Below are 25,542 nucleotides of genomic sequence, written 5' to 3' on the forward strand. Positions count from 1 at the left end.
GTGTGTGTGTGTGTGTGTACATCAATGCAACTGCCTAGGGAGTTCAGAAAGTTGTATTGGATCCCCCAAAACTGGAGGTACAGACATTTATGGGCCACCTGGGAACAAACTTGAGTCCTCTAGAAGTGTACTGAGCAGTCTTAACTGCTGAGCCAGCTCTGAACTTCAATGACATTTCTTATTCAAACATAATCTAAAATATTAACATATAACCAGTACACGAAGGTATTGATGAGATATTTTATACATTTTACTGTGTCTCTGAAGTCAGGTGATTATTTTACAATGGCTGTATATCTCACTTTGTGTCAGATATTCCTCTAAAGGTTTAAGAAATGGCCTGTAGGGTAGCCTTTGCAGATGTATCATGGCTTCAAGTTTAGTGTTGTCACAGGACACCTGAGTGTGCTAACGATCAAGTCTCTGTTTTTTGAGTCTTCTCTTGGACTCTTTTCCTTCTGTGTTTTTTTTCTTCCTTGAATTCTGATGTGTTAATTTTTATTTTATGCCGTTATATTTTATCTTATTACACTTTATTTTATTTTTTTATTATCCCTTAGAATACTGCTTGTTTTCTAAGGAAGACAGAAAAGGGGGGTAGATCTGGCTAAGAAAGTAATTAGGGAGGGACAGAGAGCAGTAGAGGGAGGGGAAACTATAAACAAGATATGTTATGTGAGAAAATATCTATTTTCAATAAAAGAAAACAATAGAAAATGATTTATCTTTATTTTATGTGTTTAGGTATTTTGCCTTGCATATATGTCTGTGCACCACACATGTGTATTGTGGTGGAGGCCAGAAAAGACTGTCATATTCCCTGGAGCTAGAATTACAGACAGTTGTGCGCTGCCATGTGGGCGATAAAATTGAACCCAGGTCCTCTGGAAAAGCAGTCAGTTCTCTTAAATACTGAGTTATCTCTCCAGACCCTGTGCGAGTTGTATTTCTAGTGCTCAGTAATAATACATGACTATTCACTACTGTATTTGGTTTGCAAATTCCAAATATTAGGATTTCTTTCTTAATTCATTTATAGACGTTTTCTCCTCACCCAGCTCCTCTCAGAGCCTCTCTGGCCCTTACCCATTCATATGTTCTTTCTCTTTCACTTCTTTTCTTTAAAAGTGAAAATAGACCTTTAAAGTGAATCACATTCTATCTCAAAAATATTGAGTAATGTTGGCATAAAGTCTAATTTGGGGGATGTTTTCTATAATTCAGTGGTGCTCTTTCCTCTGAAATGTCTCTGGTTTTGTCTTCCTGTTTCAGAGTCACCACCCTCTCTCCCTAATGATGGCCCCACCCTGATTCTCCTGACAATTACTCTTCCATCACATAGACACATGAATGATATAAAAATACGACCTTGTATCTTTTTCACAGACAGACAGACACCCTGCACAGGCGGACACACACACATGCGCGCACGCTTGCACTCACGGCCTTCTCGTTCCCTCCTTGCTGGTTTTCTGTAGACTCGCCCTACTCCTCTCGGGCAGCCACCTCAAGTGTGTGCCTTTCTCTACACTCACAACCTCACACCCACTACCTCTCACACAGCTTCCTCTCCAGAACCTCTAGTCTCCAGTTTTATTGTTGCTTCTGTTGTCTCTCCTGGCTGTTAAGGAAGCAGCCTTTCTGTTCCCAATAACCACATCTCTCAATGTCTGCGATATTGCAGTGGACCTCTTGCCATACCACGATTTTTTTTTTTTTCCTGTGACCCATTCAGTTAAATACCTGCAAAATCCTGTAAGGGCAGATACCTCTCAGTGTAGTGACCACTGCAGACCATGACCCCATCGAAGATATAAGTTTTCTGCTTCCCGTCAGCCTCCACCACAACATCCCACTGGCCTGAGGATGAAAAATCAGGGCGCTTCCTCACCGTGCACACTCTTGTCTAGGAAACAAGAAATCAACAGGGAAGGTTGATCTTAGAGCACTGCTCCACATCTTCACTTTTTTTTTTAATCTAGAAATTCTGAGTTTCAATAAATAAACCAAGTTACTCCTCCCACTCAGAGATCCTGGTTCTTTTGAATTTTAATACAGAATCAATAAAAGCATTACCTCTCAAGGACTGGAGTAGGTTGGGAAGATAATACAGTAAAATTCCCCCCCCTCTACCCTCCTCACATTTTACTTTCAGTAAAATTAACTGAAAGTCAGGCATGAAGAACAACCTCCCAGACAAGACTTCAATGCTGAGGAAAAAGTTATTGCAGAGATATATCTTCATGAATAACAAACAAGGCGGAGATGCAGGTTGGAAATGCAGGTTGAAACTGTGCCCAGCTGGCTCTGTGTGTGGACTTTGCCTTGACCAATGTTCAGGTGGTGGGCGGGGCTTCACTCCTCACCTGGAACTGGATGTGTTTCAGGAGCCCGAAGTGCCTGGCATACATCCTGAGATACTCCATCATTTTGGAGTTGTGCATGTAGTTGGGGTAATGGTCAGGGATGGGATAGTCACTGAAAGCCGTCATCTCCTTGGATGTATTGCAGGTTAAGGATTTGTATATCCCGGGCCTTCCGCTTTCTGGTGTCTCCTGAAGGAAACAAACCAACCCTGGCTTCCAGAAATTTAGGAAACAGTGCACAGTGAGGTTAGGGATGCTGAGAGCTGTGAGGCTGAGTTTTTATTTTATGAAAAATGTGTGTCATGGTTGGACTCTATATGCTGCATAACTGGATAAAAACATTAAACTTTTTTTTTTTTTTTTTTTGGTTTTTCAAGACAGGGTTTCTCTGTGTAGCCCTAGCTATCCTGGAACTCACTCTGTAGACCAGGCTGGCCTTGAACTCAGAAATCCGCCTGCCTCTGCCTCCCAATTGCTGGGATTAAAGGTGTGCGCCACCACCGCCCGGCTAACATTAGACTTTTATGAGGACATTCGTAGAATTTTTATGGTGACAGACCCAAAACACCAGTAATTCAGACATTCTAAAAATAAGGTAATGAATACCTAAATACAATACAAGTAATGAAACAAAAACTAACAGAAAGGGATTTGGGATGAGAAATGTGAAAAGGAGGACATGAACTTGTCATCTTCATTGGATTGGTTTTATCTGGTTTTATCAGTGAAGGCATATCCAGAGAGGTTTTTCCTAGGGAGAAGACCTACCGTACATAGGCTGTTGTGGTTAAATCAGGGGTTTCTACCCTGCCTTAGATCATTTGGTTCCCAGATAAAAGACATACAACGTTTATATTTATAATACATCTTTAAAGCAGTAGAGCTAGCCAAGTATCAACCCTCTAATCTATTTTGCCTACTTCCCTGTCAATAACTCTGAGATATCATTTGCTATGTTCTACCTGGGACACTCTTACTCCAGTTGGCCAGCTCTCATGGCAATGCTATCGTGACTCACTTACCCCATGGCGTCTTCTCCTCTTTCCATCTTTCCTTCCTCCCTTCCTGGTCCTACTCAGACTCCAACTGAAACCCCACTGACCCCTCTGCTCAGCTATGAGCTGTCAGCATCTTTATTCAACCAACAGTTTTAAATTAAAGGAGCGAGGTGACAGAGCATCACTTGGTGCATGGGAGGATGATTCTCTTGTCCCTGAGGCAGTCAGATCTTGGGGACCAAAATTAACATTACAATACATAGCAGAAGACCAAGCCTCAACCACAGGCCTTCCTATGGGGGGGGGTGTTATTTAATATGGGTGGGGTTAGAAGAAAGGCAGAAAGAGGAGAAAGCTCATCGGTGCGGGCGTTCCCTTTGCTTTCTGGCTGCTTTGATCATGGCTGTCCAGCTCAGCCTTGATGCACCGAGACACAGAAAACCCCGAGCCGAGATAAATCTGTGCTTTCTTAGGTTGCTTCCCTAAGTGTGCTGTCTCAGTGATGAGAAGAGTGACAGGCAAAGCAGTAAGAAGATTCTTCATGTAATTAGGCCCGTGAGAAGTTTTGAGTTAGTCCGGATAGAAGATAATGCCTCTGTGTAAAGAATAGTCGAATTATTTAAAATTTACATGTTCTAAGTCCTGTTAGAAAGCATCCCTCGCTCTCAGGCACAGGTACCACCCTACTCTTTGAGAATATAATCTGTAAAATTACCTCATATCTCCACAGACCTCCAATATCATTGCTCTTCTCAAAGCAAGTAGGTTCAAGCCCTTCCTCCAGGCAACTCTTAATGGCTCCCAGTCCGCTGATGCCAGCACCAATGATGGCAATCTGTTTTACTTCCATGGTCTCTGAATAAGAAAGAGTCCCTTCAGTTTTCCTTGAGGAGCAAAATCAAGTTCATCGTCAGGCCTTTTCTCCCATGAATTTTAGCAACAGTACCATTTGTTTGATAGAAGTTTGATTTTTTTTTTACACCATGGTGTTTTTGTCTTGATTAGAAATACACAAGCACATTCACACACACACACACACACACACACACACACACACACATACACACACCCCTACCTACACACAAACATTCCTCCAACATCAGATCATTTAGTCATTTAATTCTAATCATAAAAGTATTCTAATTTAAATGAAGCAGAACTCCTTGTAATTGCAGATCAATAAAACTCCTTCAAAAAGAAATATATCCAAGGTCTTTCATATTGCATTAAATTTTGTCTTAAAAGATTTTATGTGTGTAATGAAAATGACGAGCTTGCTTACTGAGGGCTGGCAGGAAGGTGCATGGGGACACTGTAGATACTTTCGGGCCAATTGAAACAGTGTACCCTACTGATTCAGATGACTTATGTCTCTTGACTCAACATTTGATAAGTTGAGATGAAATTTTTTGGGGGTGGTCTTAGTGTTGATGCTATGGGGAACAATGGTAGAAAAGGCATAGTTATGTCTTATTTTATTAGAGCTCTGGGCTGGCAAAATGGCTCCAAGGAACTTGCCAGACAAGCCCAGTGACCTCAATTCTGCCCTCAGAACCCATGTAATGGGGTGGGGGGGAATGAGAGACTGGTTCTACAATTTTGGAGGTCTTCTGACCTCCACATGCTGCTATGGCATGTACTCAATAATGATAAGCTAAAAATATTAAATCAGAATCCGTGCATCTATCTTACTTGTAGGCCTGCTGGGAACCAGGCTCTGTCATGTTTCTCTGTGCTACCCTCTTCCTCATGTGCACGCCGTCACTGACCCATACAACATATGGTGACCTCCCTAGTTTGGTATTTCCTTGCTCCTCACTCCTTTTGTCAGAGTGTCTTCTCTTTCCCTATGAATCCAAGTATATCATCATGACTTAGTTCTGAGAGAAATATCATCACTGGCCACCTTTGACCTCCTCTTTGACATTCTTTAGTTAGTATATACTAATTATAAAAATGATGGGGTTGTGATATCTATAGATGTATAAGGCATATTTTATTAGTATTTCCTCCATTATTCTCTTTTATTTCCCTTCCTCTTTCCTAACAGTTGCCTCCATGTCTTCTTATCTTCTAGACTCCATACATGAGAGAAAGCATGCAATACTTGCTTGAGTCTGGCTTCCTAGCTTAAGGTGAGGGTCTTTAGTTTTGCTCTTCCTTGGACTGAATAATGCTTTATAGCCCCTTTATTTATCCATCTATCTATTAATCAGCAAGAGGGTTGACCTCATAACTTGGCTACTGTGAATGAATTTGGCCATTTTAAGTGTCTTTGTGCTTTTCTCGTTTACCCCAGCTTGTCACTTCAACATTTAGGAATTCATTTGAGTGATCGTGTGTTCTTTTGCTCCACACTCTTCTGGAATTAGATGGTGAAGCATGAGGATGGAGACATCACATTCCCTGTGATTCTGCATAATAGTTCCTAGGGATAGGATGGGATGTTATGACACAGAAATGGACCCAGTTCTTTTAAGACTAGACCCTCCTTGTCTCAATCTTGGGTTGGTGGAATAGGGTCTAGCTTTACTCTCAGCTGGTATACACCTGAGGAACTTTGCATCTTGTTTTTCTGCCCTCTTCACTCTGATCAGGATTTATGAGAGGGGGAATGGCCCCTCAGGTGTGAGACATGTAGACTCTGGTACCTATGCTAGGAGCTAAAGCAAGCCTGGGACTACATCCCTTTGCTGAAGCTCTTTTTTCTGTCCTGGAAGGGTATAAAGTGAACTGTGGCCACCCATTCATCCACCATAATGTGGGCCCTGAGAAATTCCATTCTCTTAGGCAGCTTCCACTAAAACTTGAGGAAAAAGAAATGAGAATCCTGTTCAGATTGTTCAGGATAAACAATTTTCTCTAACACAGTTTGAATGGAAAGTCTTGGACTTTGGGCAACAAGCCTACACTGGTTTAATGTCCATTTTCCTCCAATATTTTTTCCTCACTTGGTAAGAATCAGTGAGGCATATGTTTCAATTTTAAGTATCTGCATGTTCAAAAGACTGCATATACAATCCATTATTTCATTTTGTAAAATACAGATTGTGTTTGTCAAAGTGATGTTTATGATCCACTCAGTCTCATAATAAATAAAACTCATCCTATTTAAACCATCAAACCCATGTAGTATCCAGAATGTCATCTATCTATAGACAGCTCTTATAGCTATTTTTTATAAAGATTTTATTTATTTTATGTATATGAGTACACTGTAGCTGTCTTCAGACACACTAGAAGAGAGCATCAGATCTCATTACAGATGGTTGTGAGCCACCATGTTGTTGCTGGGATTTGAACTCAGGACCTCTGGAAGAGCATCAGTGCTCTTACTCAGTGAGCCATCTCTCCTGCCCCCCTCTTGTAGCTATTAACTCTTACATGAACTCAAGATTTTTGTTTATTCCTTTTTATTATCCTACAATTAACTCTTGCTTGTTAATTTTGTAAAAATCATAAAATATATAACTAAAAGATCAAAATTACATGTCCCACCAAGAAGTTACCCAGTATGCTCTACATAGGTTTAGACTGTTGTTTTGTGAACATACTTATGTGTATATCTACACATAGATAACCACAAAACTAATATGCTACATAACATCTCCCCTACTTTTCAGAGAAAAATATTGTAAATATATTTCTATTCCTATGGAAGTTTTCAGGAAACATTTGGCTAGTGAGTTCATGAATTTTAATGGCTATAGGATTTTCAATAGTGTAAAATTCTGTTGCAGTCAAGAATCTTGTTGCTTGCCACTATTGCAAAGAAACAAAGAATATCTTGCTTTTCAAAAAGCTCTTTTCTGGTTACAAAAGTTCTGTTACTTCACTTGTATCCTATGAAAATAGGACTTCTTAATTTATATCCAGGTTATGAGTCATAATCGCCTCTGTTGGTAGTGCCTGGAAGGCAGTGCATACGCGGCACACAGGACCCAGCATTTTAATGACTACTTGGAAATTTTCATTGCATAAAAAATTTAATGAAAATGTAATAGTTGGGAGGAGATGATGTATCTATTAAATTCTTGTCCAGTTATTAGTGACTCCCTACCTAGTTTTATGCAGTGTTACTTCATTTTCTCTAGCTCCTGGCTTTTCACATATTTTAATGCCCTGTCCCTAACGAATTTTGGTTCCACAGGAGCAGTGTATTTTGAGAAATAAGATTTGAATCTTCCCAGGAATTTTGTGTACATGGAGAGGACAAAACCAGTATAGTGAAAATATAACTCTCAACCACACATGAGTGTCATGAATACCATTAGCATTTTCCTGAATATAAAATTTGTATTTGCTCTATTTGTGTCTCAATCTATGACAATATATTTAAAATGAAAAATCCAGGGACAAGTTTCAACAAGCCATTTGTCCACAGTGGTATGATATTTTAAGGCAGTCTATGGATTAGGAAGGTAGCCCTTGCTTTTAGCTTCTTTAGCGATTCATAACTAAATGGCCTTAGAAAAGTTGCTTGATATGCTAACTAGTCCTGATAAACCCTTATGAAAAAGGGAAAGTAACAATTAGAATGTGTTTGTACATGATTCTTTGATCAGATACAAATATTCTTTTCTTTCTTTTCTCTTCTTTCCTTTTCTTTTTTTTTTTTTTAACATCTGAACAAAATGGGCCCATTAACATGAAGCCAATGTATTTCATTTTTGTCCTTGATTCTTTTACTTGTACTTTGCACCCCCTTTACCATTTATAATTATTATTTCCAAAGCTGCCTCTAGCAGCAATTTCAAGTGTATGAAATCATGTAAGATGTATAGTTCTATAATGGATTATGCTAAGAAATGTCTTACCTTAGGAAGCCTATTGTAGACTACCTCAATGGTGACTATATTATGCATTTCATATTGCTTTGCCTCTTCTATTAAAGCTTGATCTTTTGGAAAATTTAAAAAGAAAGAAAGGAAGGAAGGAAGGAAGGAAGGAAGGAAGGAAGGAATCTTGGCACTTAGGAGCTGTATTTCTACTTGCAGAAAAGAGTGGTTGAAACCAATGAAGCAGAAGTTTAGAAACAAAGATAGGAGAGGGCAGAAGGAATAATTGCTTCTGCTAACCACAATTTTTGGATGTTTCTGGGGACACCGAAAGCCAGAGGAAGGGTAGTCCAACTACCCAACTCACAGTCTTTGCAAAGGAAGTGATGTCCTATTCCTGGATCGAGTCGTGTCTACTCTGCGGTTGGTTTTTCTGCCTTTGATTCCTCAGGCTAAGTTGCTTATTATCAAAAGAGTGATCCACTCCTTTATGTACCAGTTCTTGGTGATCTTCTTCTTGGATTTCCTCTCCACCTCTGGAGGAACCACAGTGCTGTCCCTCCTTGATCCTTGTTTATAAGCATCCGGTCTCCCCGTACCCCCACCAAAGAGCAGGATCTTCACACCTACTTCTAGAAGGACCCACCCATATTTTTTGAAATGTGTGATCACTGAAGATAGAAGTGAAGTGTTTCCACATAATTTCTACAAATCACTTCTAAGGATGTAAGTCTTCAGCTTCTCGCCTTAGGGCTCTCGAGTACAGAAAATCCCCTTTCACAGATCATATCAGGATTTTTCAAGAACAAACCACTGCACACATTTCTAAAACAGTGTGTTCCATACCTCATATATATTGTCTACGGTTCTCCAGAGAGTCATAATCAATAGCCTATCAACACAGATAAATACAGTAGAAGAGATGTATCAAAGAAATTGAATGATATAATCTTGACAGTCGAGAAATTCTCAGGGTGTTGGTAGCCTGAGATGCTGTATACAGCCAAAGTCTGATGGCTTCAGAACCAGGGGAGTTGATGGGAAGCTTCTGCTTGAGGCTAAAGGTACAAGAAGTGAGGGAGTTGCTGGCTTACGTCCTGAAGTCCAGAGATCAGAGAGCCTGGCATTCTCATAAGCAAGAGCAGAAAAGTCTGTCATCTCTAGAAGAGAGAGAGAAGTTTACATTTCCTATGCTTTTACTCTCTGTTCACAATCAGCCCATTGGATGGTGTCTACTCATGCTAAGACCCTTCTTTGCTCACTCTACTGAACTGCAGCCTGATCTTTAGAGACTTTTGTACACGCCTTGGTCAGGGCAATTATTCTAGCCAAACACAAAAGCACCCGGGTTTTCATCCAGGCAAAGAGGAATAGGCTTGGTGCATTCTAGATGAAGTATAGTTGGTGCTTCCCTAGTATCTGGAGTCCCTTCATCAGTGGAGGGACAAATGAGCATCACAGGCATCATCCTTTGTTAACATGTCATCCCTCACATCTCCTTGAATTACACTTGATCTCCAAATGAATCAATGAGATCCACTCATGGGAGAGTTATCATGTATTCAGTTGAAAGGCCTGTCCCCTCTCCACAGAGGAAGTATGATTCCCAGATGATGCGTTCCCACCTCTTGATATGCTAAAACTCAATGTTATGATGGAAAGTTAATAATACTTAAATGCCAATATAAGTTAGGTCTTATTTTCATATGATAAAAGAATAATAAATGTGATACAAATGTATTACACTCATATACACTAAGAAAAAGTCCAGAGAAAAATACTGTGCTACACCTACCGTAACATATTCTCAATGAAACAAGTAGGAAGTGTTTTTGACAATTAAGGTATTAATCTCTATAACTAGTTACATGCTTAAAACTGGTATTGATTGGTTGATGAATGGATGGATGAATTGAGAGATCTTGAAACAATCTTCTTGCATCTGCCTTCAAGTGCTGGGCTGACAGGCATGCTCTACCATGCCTGGGTAAACCTGGTAATTAAAACTATATTTTTTGTGGTTATTTTTACTGGGATTCTTTTTTGGCCAGATAAAACATCCTAAGTATTTAAAAATAAATTTCACACCATAATCCCATATGAAGTTGGTATGGATGTGTTCAGAGATCTAAAACCATCCCATATTCCTATAAGCTTCCTTCTAAAAAGAGAAAGAAAGAAAGGAAGAAAGGAAGAAAAAAGAAAGAAAATTGTTAAAGGGCTAAATGTGTTCATTATTCAAAGGAAAAAGACTGAGTTGTTTTATTGAATAAACTGTTCCTACTTTGAAACTTTGAAAAAAAACAAGGTAGATGATGTTAGTTCAAAAAGAAGTTGCAGACCGACCTTGTGTTTCACAGAGTTTGGTGGCGAGAAGCACTGACAGCAGCACAGTCTCAGGCAGGAGCAAGCCTGAGTGTGTTCCTATGATAGCTGACTAGAAGATGACATGTATAGGGCAGTCAGGACAAAAGTTACCAAGCTTAAAGGTATCCATTTTATATCATGCTAAAGCCAAAGAATCAAGTGTATTCCCAGCAGCACAATTGAATCATAAAACTCTACATGCCCATTCCAGTGGTTTTGTCTGTTTATAGTCTGCTGGGTAACATTGCAGGGGCAACTAACTAGGTTACTCAAGGCTGATGGGGCAATCGCAGAGGTTATATATCAAGATGGTTGCTAAGCAGAGCCAATACATCTAACTAGCTCTTAAAATCTTAGAGTGTCATCTCCCACCACACACACCTTTTGCAATAGGCGCTGGGCCTGGAAGGGGTTTTACCTTTGTGTAGCGATGTTCTGTGAGACCATTCATTTGGCTTGACAGCAGTATCCACGTCAACAGAAGAGACTTACACACCAAAACAGACTAAGGACATGACGGTAAGGGAAAATAACAATCTTTGATTTCCCACCAGTAACCAGATCAATGATCAGCATCTTCCCTTTAGAAGGAACAAGATCAAACAAGGAATTAATTCAAGTTTAACAGGTTCCAGACAAAAGCAGCCTGGGAATCTAAAGGTGTATGTAAGAGTGTTTAGTAGGGATTTATAAAGATAGATTTACTTCACCTCACAAGATACTATTGATGTCATTGTCGCTATGCTAGTCATTAAGCAAGGCTGGTGCTTTTAGAGTTCATCTCTAGTTTAATACACCTTACAGCGTCTTTTCTTCTTGTTTCAACTAAAACTTTTTTTGGTGTTGGGGAGGGAAACTAAGCATACCCAGGGGCATTTCCACCTATCATTGTTATAAAACAAGATGAATATTTCCTAAAGTGTTCCTGACTATGCTTTTAACTTCTTGAGCACATGCTCCATCATTCTGAATACAGTATACCCCAGAAGGTGCTTGACATCTTTCTTCTTTAGCTATTCCCTGGAACTGAGCATGTGTCGCAGGATTTCCCCTGTCCAATTACATTAGTGCAGAGTAGGTCTGTGATTGAACAGGGAAAGGGAGGGAGACTGAAGAGTTACAGAGAGAGAGAGAGAGAGAGAGAGAGACAGAGAGAGAGAGAGAGACAGAGAGAGAGAGAGACAGAGAGAGAGAGAGACAGAGAGACAGAGAGAGAGACAGAGAGACAGAGAGACAGAGACAGAGAGAGAGACAGAGAGAGACAGAGACAGTGACAGACAGAGAGAGAATGAGAGAGGGGATGAGAGAGAGAATGAGAGAGAGACAGAGAGACAGACAGAGAGAGAATGAGAGAGAGGATGAGAGAGAGAATGAGAGAGACAGAGAGACAGACAGAGAGACAGAGAGACAGACAGAGAGAGGATGAGAGAGAGGATGAGAGAGAATGAGAGAGAGAGAGACGGAGAGAAATGGAAACACAGAGAGAGAGAGAGAGAGAGAGAGAGAGAGAGAGAGAGAGAGAGAGAGAGAGAGAGAGAGATTATCTCAGGGTAGGAGGAGGAGGAAGACGGCAGTGGATGTGGACCTGTGTAGTGTTTACCAGTCATAAGTAGCTATGATTTCATAAATTTAGAAATATTGAGATAAAGCTTTTATTATTATTAATTGTCTCTGAAATTCTTGCATTGGCATCTTGTAAATTGTGATTTTACTGATAAATCTGATTGATTAACTAAGCTTTAAGAGTCTTGATTCTACCAGGTAGTTAGGTGTTGAGTTGGTTGACTGTGGGGTGCGTGGAGCATTGCGTGGTAGCGAGAGGAACTTGGGGTCCCCCCTGCCAGAGAGATGACCTGGTGGGAGTCCTGTGGTTTGGTGTGGCTGGAGAGTTGGCAGGTTCATTTTTTAATATTTTCCCAAAGAAGCATGCTCATAGATGTGCTAACTCCTAACATGCTTTCCTAGAATACATACGTTCTGTAAATAAACTCCACACTTCCTTTGAGGAAGTTGTTTCCCTGGAGAGAGAGATTGCCTGTGCTCTCCTTCCTTGTTGCAGTGGATAAACCCCTTTCTGTTCTTTTATGTCTAGTTTTGGCTCCATATGTGCTGAGAGGTGAGTTCACCATGTATGATTACAAACACAGCAGTAGCTATCAGGGAGGAACAACCAACCATCCAGTAATAGGATAGGGTTCCTGAGTACTTCCCCCAAGGGATCATGAAAGAAACATTTTAGACCATCTGTGGGCCTACCAGATATTTTCTTTACCCTATCCAGGACATAAACTATGGCCACACAGCTAGACTTCAAGAGGATAAATGGAAATGGAGTTATAAGGGTGTCCTTTCATTGACTGTAGCTGTACAAGGTAAGGATTCACATTTTGGGTATGGACAGTATCAGTGGCAAGTGACCCCAGGACATTCATCTGTGACAGCCATGTCAGCCATGTGATTATGCCAAGTGTTTAGGCTCATTCTTGGGTGGTGTATTCTGGTCACTATCAATCTCTTATGGATACACCTGTATCACACTGAGCTCCTTAAGATCTTTGACATGGGCTCTCTTGGTAGGACTGATGATGAGATCAGTAGACTACATTCTTGCTTGCCACAGTGACATCCACAGTATATGTACTTAATGTGCTGCTCACTCGCAAGTGCCTCTGACTCACGGCATGGATTGTATGATCCGCACAGCTATGCCCACTGACTGCTCTGTTTGCTCTCCACTTCAGGAAAGTGTAAGTGACAGATTATACCACATCAGCAATCAAGAAATGTACCCCACCATCAATGGACATGTGTGTCTACCATACATATTCATGTATGGAAATCATCTTCTCTTGAGGATATAGGATCTAAGATACCACAGTGCATCCACGCTTGTGGGATAGTTTAATAGGTAACCAGGAAATACCACAGCCCACAACTCAGGAGCCAGTCTGTTCCGTGGCTGTAGAGTTCACATCACTGATTAGAGCAGGAAGATACGTCAGAGTAGATTGTATTGACAAAATAAACCATCCACACACACCCTTTTCCAGACTGACCAGTTCCTACTGTCACTCTGTAGGTAATGGTCAATAATTCCAATTATGGTAGTGTGTTATACACCACTTCTGCTGGTGTTCTAGGGAAGGTTTGCCTAGCTTGAGTTGTTTATAAAGCTGTACCCAAAAATGTAGTGGTTATACTTTCATCCTTATTCTTGACAGAGAGCCCACTTTATACACTGCTGGTGACATCTAACTGCACAGCATTCCTGGTACCCCAGCTATCTCAATCCTTGACTTTCACGTATTCCTTTCTGGGTAAAATCCTGTGTCATTCCCTTTTTAGTTGGCCAATGTACTGGGCATTGGCATTGGGCTGACTGAAGAATAAATGTCCACCAGTAATGCGTGGTCCTACAAATGCCTGCACATCATTTATCATGTAAGTGTGGGGAGGTTTTGGTGTTGATGTTCTTGTTTTGATCTAGTACTGCATCTAGAATCAAATAAGTTTGATCCATAGAGACCACTCCTAGGTACTTTTTGTACAGTCCACAGCCTAGACTCTCATGGGAACTGACAGCCTAATTCTTGCATGCATACTTGAGTGAGCTAATGCTCTGCTCAATCATGGCAGACAGTCTCATCTCCACAAATTAGCATATCATCTGGATAATTGGACCAGAAAATCAATAGAGATTGAGAACAGAGGAGGATCCAGGCAACCATGACAAGACATATTGTAGTGTTGAGTGGATACCTGGAATGCTAAATGGCCACAAATGAATCCTTTAAAAGGCATTTGCTGGGGCGGGAGAGGTGGCTCAGCGGTTAAGAGTGCTGACTGCTCTTCCAGAGGTCCTGAGTTCAATTCCCAGCAACTACATGGTGGCTCACAACCATCTGTAATGGGATCTGGTGCCCTCTTATGGTGTGTGTCTGAAGACAGCTACAGTGTACTCATATAAATAAAAATAAATAAATCTTAAAAAATACAAAAAAAAAAGGCATTTGCTGAATCTAGGACAGAGTAAATATGACCAAAGAAGGCCTTTAAAAAAATACCTAAGTGATGTTAGGCACTGCCGGATGGATAGGACCTTCCATCTGGCCAAGCCAAGCTAGCTGAGGAGTTACAGGTGGGTAGAATTACTAACTGTTCCCTACTCCTATCTCTTATGTCCTATCTATTATGCCACCTGGCAGCTCGTCTTGCCTGAGATTCACCTTCTTAGGGTCAGGATGTCTAGCAGGGTGTCACGTGCTCCTTTAACTTTACCTTTGCTATTAAAAGTTCTAGTCTATATTTTCCCCTGGGACTCTGTAGTGTCCCTCTGAGTAGAATAGCCTCCCCGAGACAGTCTTTGAAAAGGCCCAGAAGTCAGCACCCAATACCTAGTGGTTGCGTTCGATTTTCCTCTTACTTTTCATTACCCTTTGGAAATTCCACACAGTGCGTTTTGATCTTAATCTCTTTCTCCCCCAAACTCCTCCTAGGTTCAGTCGTCCTTTCCTACCCACCCAACTTTGTGTCCTCTTTTTTTCTTTTATTCAAATGCTTTTAGGTTTATCTTAAGTTTATTAATGTTTTTGCCTGGATGAGTTTGGAGGTCGGAAGAGGGTGTCAAATCTCCCTGAAATCCGAATCACTGATGTTTGTAAGCTACCAAGTGGGTGCTGGGTCCTCTACAAGAACAGCCCCCATTCTTAACTGCTGAACTGTCTCTCCCATCTCATTTTAGTTTTATTTTAAACACATCAAGTACAGTTGATGCTGTCTGTACGTTCTTGGATGTCTGGTCTTCCACTGGAGCATGGTAAACCCACCGGGTGCCATAGTTGTAAAGTACAGTGATTATCCTTCTCTTAGGAGCTGTCATTTGTCAATAGCTCCTTAGTTAGGGGTGGGACTTCCTGTTCACCTTCCTTCTCAGTACTGGGATTTTGTCCGCCTGCAGCTTGCTCAGGTCTTGTGCACGCTCTCTCAATTGCTATATGGAGTTGCCCTATCATGTCCAGTCCTCCATGATCTCTGGCTCTTACAATCTTTCCATTCCCTCTTCCAAAATTATCCCTGAGCTTTGAAAGGAGGTGGGTAGGCTATAGTTCTTTCCCAGTTCCAGAGGGGACAATTCTCCCTTCATCCTGTTGGTCTCACTGTTCTTGGAAAACTAGTATAAATTTTGCTCCGATGCTCTTGTGGTTGAAGGACCAGTAAGAGTGATTCTCAAATGAGACCTGTTAAAGCCCTCATTCTGATACGATGCTGGCACTCCCTTAATTAGGAGGGGTGGGAAGAAACGAGTCCTTGTAACTGTGGAGGCCAGCTTCTAGCTCTTCCTAGATACGGATGAATGGAAGGGTTGGAGTTATTGCTTAAGCTGAAGCTCTTTGCCCAAGTCTACCAAACTTGCACAAGGCTTTTGAAACTGTCTTTTCTTTAGCAGGCCAGCGCAATGCAGCCCATGTCACACCTGCTTCATATCTTAACCAGCTTCTAATTTCTTCAGTTTCCCACTTTAAATTTGTTTCTTTCTCTTATCAGATTTTGTGACAAGACACTCCCTGTCCCAAAATTGCACCAGCCTCACCCACATGATAAACATCACTTCCAGCATCTTGACTGAGAAGGGAGAGAACTGCACCAGGGGTGTTTCCAAACACTGTTGTCTATTTTATGCCAGCCATGAAACAAGCCTTTTCAGGTCCTGGGAATACCTGGGAATAAATGGCTTCTCCAGTGGCTAATCATTGCAGAATATTTTGCATAGTTTTTCTGTTCTATAGGGTAGCTCTTCTGAAGGACTACTTATTTAAATATGGAGTCCAAGAGATGTAGAGTTTAGCATTAGATTATCTAAGGGCACAGTTTGACAGAGAGAGAAGGAGAGAGAAAAAAAGGGAGAAAGAGGAGGGTAGGGGGACAATGAGGGGAGAGAGAGGAAGGGAGGGCAGAGGGGAAAGGGGAGATTCTCTTCTATCTGTTTTAAGTGCCACGAAGACTGGAGGACACCCATCCTTTCTGAGAATGTGTTTTCCTCACTCAGTCCACTAACTTACACCAAACTCCTCCTGACATACCTTCACAGACTCACTCAGAAATCCCCTTTACTAAGGCTCTCTCAGCTGTCATTCTGTGCTGCAGACAAATTTATAACTTAAATTAACCGCTGTATTCATTAAGAGAAATAGATGAAGTTGAAAATTCTCATCATTACCATGGTGGATTTGGGGAGTAAAATTATTTTCATTGCTATTTCATAACTGTGATTCTGCTACTGTTATGAATCATAATGTAAATATCTGTGTTTTCCACTGGTTTTAGGCCACCCTTGTGGCCTAAAATGAAAGGGTCATTCCACTCCCCAAAAGGGTTGCGACCCACTGGTTGAGAACAGCTGCTGTAAGAGGAAGCATACCAGGTGTTCCTCTGATTAGTAGCAGGGCGGGTGTGATGAAGAATGTGGAGGCATGCCAGAATTTTCACTCACCTGAGAACACTGTTTTTCTTTTCTCTTTTTATCTTCTTTAAACCACTGTGGTACTATTATTAGTATTGATGGGCACACAATTGTTCATATGTGTAACTTTTAAGACAGGCACATAGATGCTTATATTACTTAGTGTTTGTCTACAGACAGCAGACCTTTTCATTTTATTCTGACTATGAAACTTTCATCAAACCACTTTCCTCCACCCCCGAGAAAGGTTTCCATGTTACCTGTGTGTATCCCAGACTGGCTTCAAACTCCTTAAGTACCTTAAGTACCTTGAACATCTGAGCTTCCTTCTTCCACCACTGAGAGTTTGGGATTGTAGCCACCCAGCATCATGGCAGGGTTACACAGGGCTATCATACCCAGGGTCTGGCACATGCTTGACAAGTACTTTGTGAGCTGAAATACACCCCTCACTCTCAGGTTGACTTCTTTTGTTTTTTCTTATTTATTTATTTATTTATTTATTTGATATTTTCTTTATTTACATTTCAAATGTTCTCCCTTTGTCTGGCTTCCCCTCTGAAAAACCCCCTATTCCCTCCCCTTGCTCACCAGCCCACCCCTCCCACTTCTGGCCCTGGCATTCCCCTACACTGGGACATAGAGCCTTCTTAGGACCAAGGGCCTCTCCTCCCATTGTCGACCTCTTAATGAAGTAACATACCGCTGCTCTGTCTTGTTAAAAGCAGTGCTTACACAGAAATTTGGAGAATTTTATAGTTTATTGATATAATGAGTGATCCTCTCCTGCGACTCTTCCAGTGCGGACTTAACATTTCCCATGGTTATTTTACTGGAGGGTCTGTGCTGGTTAAACATTGTGAACTTGACACAACCTAGAGGAGGGGGAAACCTCAATCAAGAAAATGCCTTCCTCAAATTGTGTGTATGTCTGTGGCCATTTCCTGATTACTGATTGCTGTGGGAGTGATACCCAAGGGCAGGTAGTTTGGGATGGTGTAAGAAGGCAGGCTGAACAAGCCGAGGGGAGCGAGGCAGCAAGTAGCATTCCTCTGTGGTTCCTGCTTCAGTGCCTAGTACCTGCCTGGAGCTAGCAGTCTGGTTTATTTCAATGACTGACCTCTGAGCTTTCCTCCCCTAAGTTGACTTTGGTATGTATGTATGTATGTATGTATGTATGTATTTATTTATTCATTTACATCATCGAAACAGGAAGCAGGATCATTTCTAATTTACTGGTACTTTACAATTCACCCACTGGCATTGATATGCAAAGAACAATTCTCTTAGTGTGAATGGCCCTGTGCCCATGACCTGGGCTTTCAACCCCTGAGGCTTATATGTGTTTTCCGAAATGGTTGTTTTAGGAGTACGAGTAAGATGAGACATAGTCACAGGTGTTTACAAGGTAAAGGGAAAGTGGATTTTATGACACCTTGATTCTGCTCATGGCCTGAGGGAGCTTCTAATGGAGTAACACAGGCTGACGATTTTAGAGAAGAGAATGAATGTGGAGCTTCAAGCAGCAGGAAGAGATGGCTGCCATGGATTCCACAGAGATGTCACTTTTGACCCCGAGGGAGTATTGGAGGGAACGGTGTGGCGAGGGTAGGTGAGCCAGGAGTTTGAGTCAGTTCATATTTGATGGTTTTGATTCTCTGAGTGATGTAGGAGACAAAGCTATGTTCTGTGGGGACTAAGGTTGGGGATCAGTCTGGGAGAAAAATATGAATGCCTAGTCATCGAGAGCATTATCACAAGAGAAAGGTTGGTAGCTTGGAGCATGGCTGGTCCTGATATCACTAAGTGTCATGCATTATCCTATGTGTCCACCTCCAGCTTTATCCTTTCTGATGCATGTAAACAACATATATGTATTTATGTGTGCATACATATGCATATATGTGTATGTATATATATATGTAGATAAATATATATTCATAGTACTTATGTTGTGTTTAATATCTTACTCATTTTATTCTGGTCAGTGTAAATTTCTCACTGTTAGAATATAAACTACATATTGTCTCTTCTGATTTCTGATGCGGTCTTCATGCAGACTGGTACAGAGTATGCACAGGCACTTGTTTGTTGGTGAATATCTGACCTGCAAGCCGTCAGTGAGCGCAGAGAATGGCGCTTCTCAGAGACTCCACAATCCAGAGGCATCAGTGAGAGCAGAGAATGGCGCTTCTCAGAGACTCCACAATCCAGAGGTGGCTTCCCTCAGCAGAGCTTAGAGAAAGAAGTGAGAATTGGTCTGAGACTTGGATAAAGAATTTGCTAAGTAGATGCTGCTGAAAAACAGGACCTGGGATGCTATTGAAGTTGTTAGGGTCAAACCCTGAGTCCTGGTGCCTTTAATAGACCTAGTTACTTATCCTCAGTAGGCCGGTGAAAGAGACAAATGGCACTGAAGAGCGGAAGGGGGAGAGTTTTTCAAGGTATACGCTTTAGAAACAGGGCAGGCGGTGGGGGAAGAAAGAGGCCCATTGGTCTTCCAAGTCCATCTTCAGGATGTGCTGAGCCCTATTTGGCCCTGGTTTGGGGCCTTGAGAGCAAACTCGAGCCTGGCTCGAGTTTTGTAAACTGTCTCAGTCGCTTCCGTACTCAAGTGACTCAGCACAACCTGCTTAAGCCTGCCTTTGCCTAGCTCCTGCTGACTAGAGTAACTTTGTTGGCTCCATCAGTGACCCCATACCCTTCTTCAACTTTCCCTTCCCCTATGTCATCTCACCTCAGCACAAAACTCGACCTCCTCTCTCAGCCCTTTATAAAGAGAAGATTGATACATTAAAACGAGTTCCTGCTTTGACAGACTCCCGGCTCAGGGTGGTTATTCTCCAGGAGGCAGGAGATCTGAGCCGCGACACTCACCATCAGGCTCAGCCCGGAGAGGCTCGGCTGGACCGGGTTCTCATCCTCTCGCTTGGTTCTGCTGGCAGAGAGCCCGGCAAGGACGAGGTTTGAATAGTGGGCAATCAGAAGTCAGCAGTGCAGGACAGTGTTCGTCTTGCTCATCATTGTCTGCTCTTGAGTCTCTCCTACAAGGGGAGACTGGCACTTCACTGACTGACCCATCTCCCAACCCCAGATCTACAAACAAGACAATGAAACTCTGAAAGTGCTAGAAGAAAACAGAGGAAATACTCCAAGATACATGTAGAGGCAAGGAGAACTTTCCGAGAACTTGAGTGTCTCAGGAAATCATTGCAAGGACTCACCAGTGGGATTGCATGACATTAGAAAGCTCCTGTAAAGGAAACAACTAAGTGAGCAAAGAGTCAGCTTGCAGAATGGGGGAGGACCTTCATACATTCGTGGAGCGGGGACTAGTATCTAAATATGTAACATAATAAGAAAAGATAATACCAATAAAAATAAGGAATCCAATTAACATGTGGAGAAATAAAATTGCAGAGCCACTTCAAAAAGTGAAGAACAGAGAACCAACCGACAAACTAAAACCCCTCAACATCAGGCATGAGTGAACTGCAAATAAAAGCCACATCTCTGTCAGAATTGCTGTCACAAAAAACAAACAACAGCTGGTGAGGCCATGTAACATAGTCGCTGATTGGAATGTAAAGTAACATAGACACTATGGAGCTTGGGATGGAGTTTCCTCCAAAAGTCCTACAAAGGATAACAGGTGGAAAACATCAACATAAGGAGAGAAACTACACCCTAGAAGAAGCAAGAAGGTAATCTTTCAACAAATGCACATAAACCTAATTCCACCTCTTACAACAAAAACAACAGGAAGTGACAATTACTTTTTCTTAATATCTTAATATGAAATTTAATATTACCAACATATCCTAATTGATTGAAATCCAAAAATATGAGGAATTAGAAATTTGTTGACTGTCATCCAATGGTCTCTCTAATTTGGTAATTGGAGAAATAGGTCCAATATTGTACAATCCATATATACTTTTAGCTTGTTTGTTCGTGACAGTGTCTTGCTGTGTACAAAATAAGGGTCTTGAAATCTTGCTTCTCCTATCTCAGCCTCTCTATTAGTAGTATTGCTTATTTCATGTTTTTACACTATACTATGGTTTTCAGAATAGCTTATATATTTAAAAAGTATTTATATATTCAAAAGAAACATAGACAATTAACTTGGGGGGTGGCTCATAAGAGGACAACAAAGAGTGAGACTGAATGCTTTGCTTGACGTTTGTAGCTCTTGTATCAAGTTTGAAGAAGAGGACTTTACAAGTTACTCTTTCTCTGAGATGAATGCTTTTCCAAATTACCACAGCCAATGAACCAGATTCTTACCCTCACCTAATGTCTGTGCCACCCTCTAAGCAGAACCATTGTTCGTTGAAACAGTTGGTGAATGACTTTATTGATAGACCATCTTAATACACACACCATTTTTTAAATGAATGTAACCTGTTCTCTGTGGGCTGAAAATAAATTCACTCACTCAAGTCAAATAGCTTTGACCATAGCAGGAAGTCTGTATCCAAAAATTGTGCCTACAATTCATTTCTTGGTGCAGCAGAACTATCAACTCTCAGCTTAGCTACAATGGAGGTAAAATCCTTTGGTGATGTGAGGGTCATTGAAGTACAGCCTTATTACAATGAAATCCAATGTTGAAAAATTGTTCTTATTTGGGGCTTGTACCACAGTAAGAGCCAAGATTTTAAGCTCTAATAAATACAAAACAAGCAAACAAACAAAAAGACTTTATTTATTTATGTTCATTTAAGAAAATATTAGTAGTGATGGATTATTTTGAAATATACAATTAATATGTTTGGAGTTATTTAAAATTTATATTGAGAAAAATGTATGTATTTTCAGTATCGCTGTAGACAAGCATCTACATAAGACTGGTAAATTGATTGTTTTATATCAAACAACTTTTACAATACTCATTTTTATTGTTATAATATTTTATAAATTTTAAAGTATATGAACAAAAAAGATATTGTAGATATTGAAGGGGGGTCTCTGGAAGGACTTGAGGTACAAAAGGGAAACAAGAATGTGATTTAATTCTATTTACTTAAAATATGTTTTTAAATGTTAACAAATTCAGATAAATTGAAATCATAACTTTTCTCATCATAATGCAATAAAAGTTAAAAAAAATTTTAAAAAAAAAGAGGAAGAGAAAAAATAACTATATGGTACAGCTACATTATTCCTGGTACTCAGAACAGCCGAAGTCAGCACAGGACAGACACACTGGTTATTCATGTTCACTGAGGTGATGTTCATGGTAGCCGACTTACAAAATCAGCACTAAGTGTGCACTAAAACAGGAACGGATGAGAGGAATGTGGCGTTGTGTACACATTGGAGTTTTATTTAGTCCCAAGTAACAAAATCATGTCATTTGCAGGAAAGTGGACAGAAGCTGATATTTATTAATATGTTCAATTAAACAAATTAAATTAGATCCAGATTATATCTTTCTTCATAGATGATACCCAGATTTTACACACACACACACACACACACACACACACACACACACACACACACTATGAAAATATAAGGAGGACTGTTTAAGAAGAGAAAGAGCTTCCAGTGTTGGATAGGTCGACCTGCAAGCTTTGGGGTCACTGAAGATGAACCCTCTTTTCTATAAGCAGCTTTAGACCCCACCTCCTACATCCGGACAGTAGAGTAACCTTTAAGAAAGGAGGGAATGAGAAACACACGTGCCCTTCCCTGAGATTTAGAATATGGTATAAAAGGGACCAAGATGGTGCTTCGTTAAGTCCCACTATGGAAAGCCATTCCTTCCTGGTAGCATGATTATTTTAAGACTTTTATTTTTTGTTTTTTTTGAATTCTCTCTAATATTTTCTATTACATGAGTTCTGAATGAAAGAACAAGATCCGAGGTGTTCCTTTGACACGGGATAAGAAACATCACATTCTAAAATTGCTGGAAACGTAAGAGTTCAAGTATGTATAGTTCCTTCCCTTAAGAGTTAATCCGTCTGGGCCTGTTATTCACGTGGCCAGAAGACCACTGTTCAGGAAAGCTGATAGCTATCCCTCAGTGAGATAGTGCCCTCAGGCATCTCAGGGCCCCTCTCTGCCTGAAGACACTCCAAGGTGGGAGGAATAGCTATCCCTCAGTGAGATAGTGCCCTCGGGCATCTCAGGGCCCCTCTCTTGAAGCACTTGCTTAGCAGCCTTCGCTGATGAATGTTTCTCTTTCCTGAGGTGTAACTCAGAAAATGTAGGTTTTCCTTTATCCCCACGCTATCTCTCTTCTTTGGACTCCTGCCAAAATCCTAAGCGTGTTTGCCATGCCCCTCTGGGCACTCTCACTGTATAGAGAAACCTCCCACTCTGTGGCTGTCAGAACTATTGCAAGCTTAAAGAGTGTGGCTTTCTCTGTTCTTTTTGTTCCTTCCTCTTTCTGGGAGCTGCTGAGATTTATGATTTTTCTACTCTGTTGTTTTTTCTCTTAAACTTTGATGGAACTGACCATGAATTTCCTTCTGAGTTCATTTTTAAGTTATTTTGTCTGTGAAACTAAACCTGCAAAAGGAGGTCCATGATCCCTGGTAACACGGGAAGGGAGGCAGGCGGGAGAGGGTAATGCTGAGTGAATATGCTCAGTGTAATTTATATATTTTGGGAGAAATCTCATGAAAGAAAGAATCGTACATGAAATAATATTATAGCCTTAGTTAATATTCTTTCCTTGTCGGGATGGGTGACAGCTCTTTTACCCTGACTTATCATGTGTAGCTGAGAGGGGAGCAGTCACATATATCCTTTAAGTTCCAACAGGTTAGACCAGATAGGACATGCCAAGATGCCTTCTCTCTTTCTTACTGAATTCCTGAGCTGAGCAGAAACAGGCAGTCTCATATTCTTCCCCGGTGGATAGAGGTCTCTCTCCTCCTCAGCATCGGATTTCCACAGTGCAGGATGTCCACTGTGCTAGCTACTGTCTGAGTCATTGGCCTCATCTTGTATTTTCACCCACCTCTTTAACATGATTTCATGTGTTCGTATTTACTCTGCAGCTGGATATTGTCTTACTAGAGCTCAGAAGCTTTTCTGCCAGGGGCAGCAGTCTTTGCCTGGGTGTATTTGCTTTCACTTCCTCCCCTCCTCCTCCTCGTCCTCGTCCTCGTCCTCGTCCTCCTCCTCCTCCTCCTCGTCCTCCTCCTCGTCCTCGTCCTCCTCGTCCTCGTCCTCCTCCTCCTCCTCCTCCTCCTCCTCCTCCTCCTCCTCCTCCTTCAAGCCTCTGGCTCTTACAGTCTTTCTGCCCCACATTCTGCAATGTTCCCTGAGCCTTAGGGGTGAAAAGAAAATAAACTTTTGAATGAACAGAGGTTCATTGCAGAAATCAGAGAGCAAATGTGAAAATCCCCAGAACCAAGTGAAAATGAGAATACAACCTATTAGAACATTGTGGACACTGCCAAAGTCGTTCTTCAAGTAAAGCTTATAGCTCAAAAGGGTTCATGTTAAACAACAACAACAACAACAGAGATATCTACAATTAAGGAACCCCATGATGCATCTCAAGATCCTAGGTAAACCTGAATATGTGAACAGAGTGTTGTATACCAAGATGTCTTTTTGTTGGCTGACACTCATGATATATAACAGCAGGAAAAAAAATGTTGCATAGGAATATATTCCTAGCGTACCACACATCGACAAAAAAGAAACAGAAAAGACTCAAGCACACAGCTCTTTAAACAATCATATTTTAGTTTTACCAAGCAACATAAAATTCAGTATTCCAATGTTGTCCAATGTTGTAATGATCCAATTTTATGTTTTCCTTTAGTCTCTTCCTGTTTGGTGCCTCAGAAGTTATAAGAAGATAACTTCTTCATAGAAGATGCCACTACTTCCTCAGGCCACTGAAACCTGCAAACCACAGTGTCTTACCCCAGGCTGTACTTATCCCATTTTCTTTGTTATTTTTTCCCACGCACCAGGCTCCCCTTCCCCTTCAGTTGGCTGTCTCTGGAGGAACAGAAATTCTCACCCTGTGTCTTCTCCCACTCTCTTCTATTTAAAGCAGACACAGTCTCTTGAAATTGCTTTTCCTATCCTTGTGTGTGAACTACCTCCTTGGATGTAGATAATTCTGGAGTTTTATAACTGAGGACTATTTCCACCCTAAACCATTTATAAAACTCTTTTCTGAAATAGAAAACACAAGGAACTAACCCAGATAGAAGAGAAATCAAATATAACTTGGGTCCTTGGCTTGGCAGAGAATTGAACTTCTGGATGTTTGAAGTATGATGAGTGTACATGCTGTCTCCTTTGCTTCTTTTTCTTGGATTAGTTTTATTATTTTGACATTGCTCACCACAAAACAGAGTCTTTTTTTTTATTATTAGATGTTTTCTTTATTTACATGTAATTTTCTCCTTTCCCAGTTTCCCCTCCAAAAAACAAAGAAACAAACAAAAACAACAAAAACAAACCCCTGTTGCCTCCCCCCTCCCTATGCTTGCCATCTCACCTTCTCCCATTTATTGGCCTTGGCATTCCCCTACACTGGGGCACAGAACCTTAACAGGGCCGAGGTCCTCTCCTCCTATTGATGATCA

The 25,542-nt window shown here is 41.0% G+C and overlaps 1 protein-coding gene and 1 long non-coding RNA gene across 3 annotated transcripts in view; one reads left to right on the top strand and one right to left on the bottom strand.

The window, feature by feature from the left end:
* The window catches only part of LOC116070967 (dimethylaniline monooxygenase [N-oxide-forming] 5-like), a 14,291-nt gene extending 10,009 nt beyond the window's left edge, over window positions 1–4,282 (bottom strand). The window contains exons 1-3 of the mRNA XM_031342354.1: window positions 4,080–4,282; window positions 2,367–2,555; window positions 1,744–1,906 (exon numbers count right to left, since the gene is read on the bottom strand). Coding sequence (XP_031198214.1) covers window positions 1,744–1,906; window positions 2,367–2,555; window positions 4,080–4,214 — 487 coding nt within the window. The 5' untranslated portion in view covers window positions 4,215–4,282. The remainder of the gene's footprint in view (window positions 1–1,743; window positions 1,907–2,366; window positions 2,556–4,079) is intronic.
* The window catches only part of LOC116070986, an 84,465-nt gene that overhangs the window by 23,563 nt on the left and 35,360 nt on the right, over window positions 1–25,542 (top strand). The gene's annotated exons all lie outside the window — the stretch shown is intronic.

This window comes from Mastomys coucha, unplaced genomic scaffold (genome assembly GCF_008632895.1).
Source record: "Mastomys coucha isolate ucsf_1 unplaced genomic scaffold, UCSF_Mcou_1 pScaffold1, whole genome shotgun sequence".
NCBI classification, from domain to species: domain Eukaryota; kingdom Metazoa; phylum Chordata; class Mammalia; order Rodentia; family Muridae; genus Mastomys; species Mastomys coucha.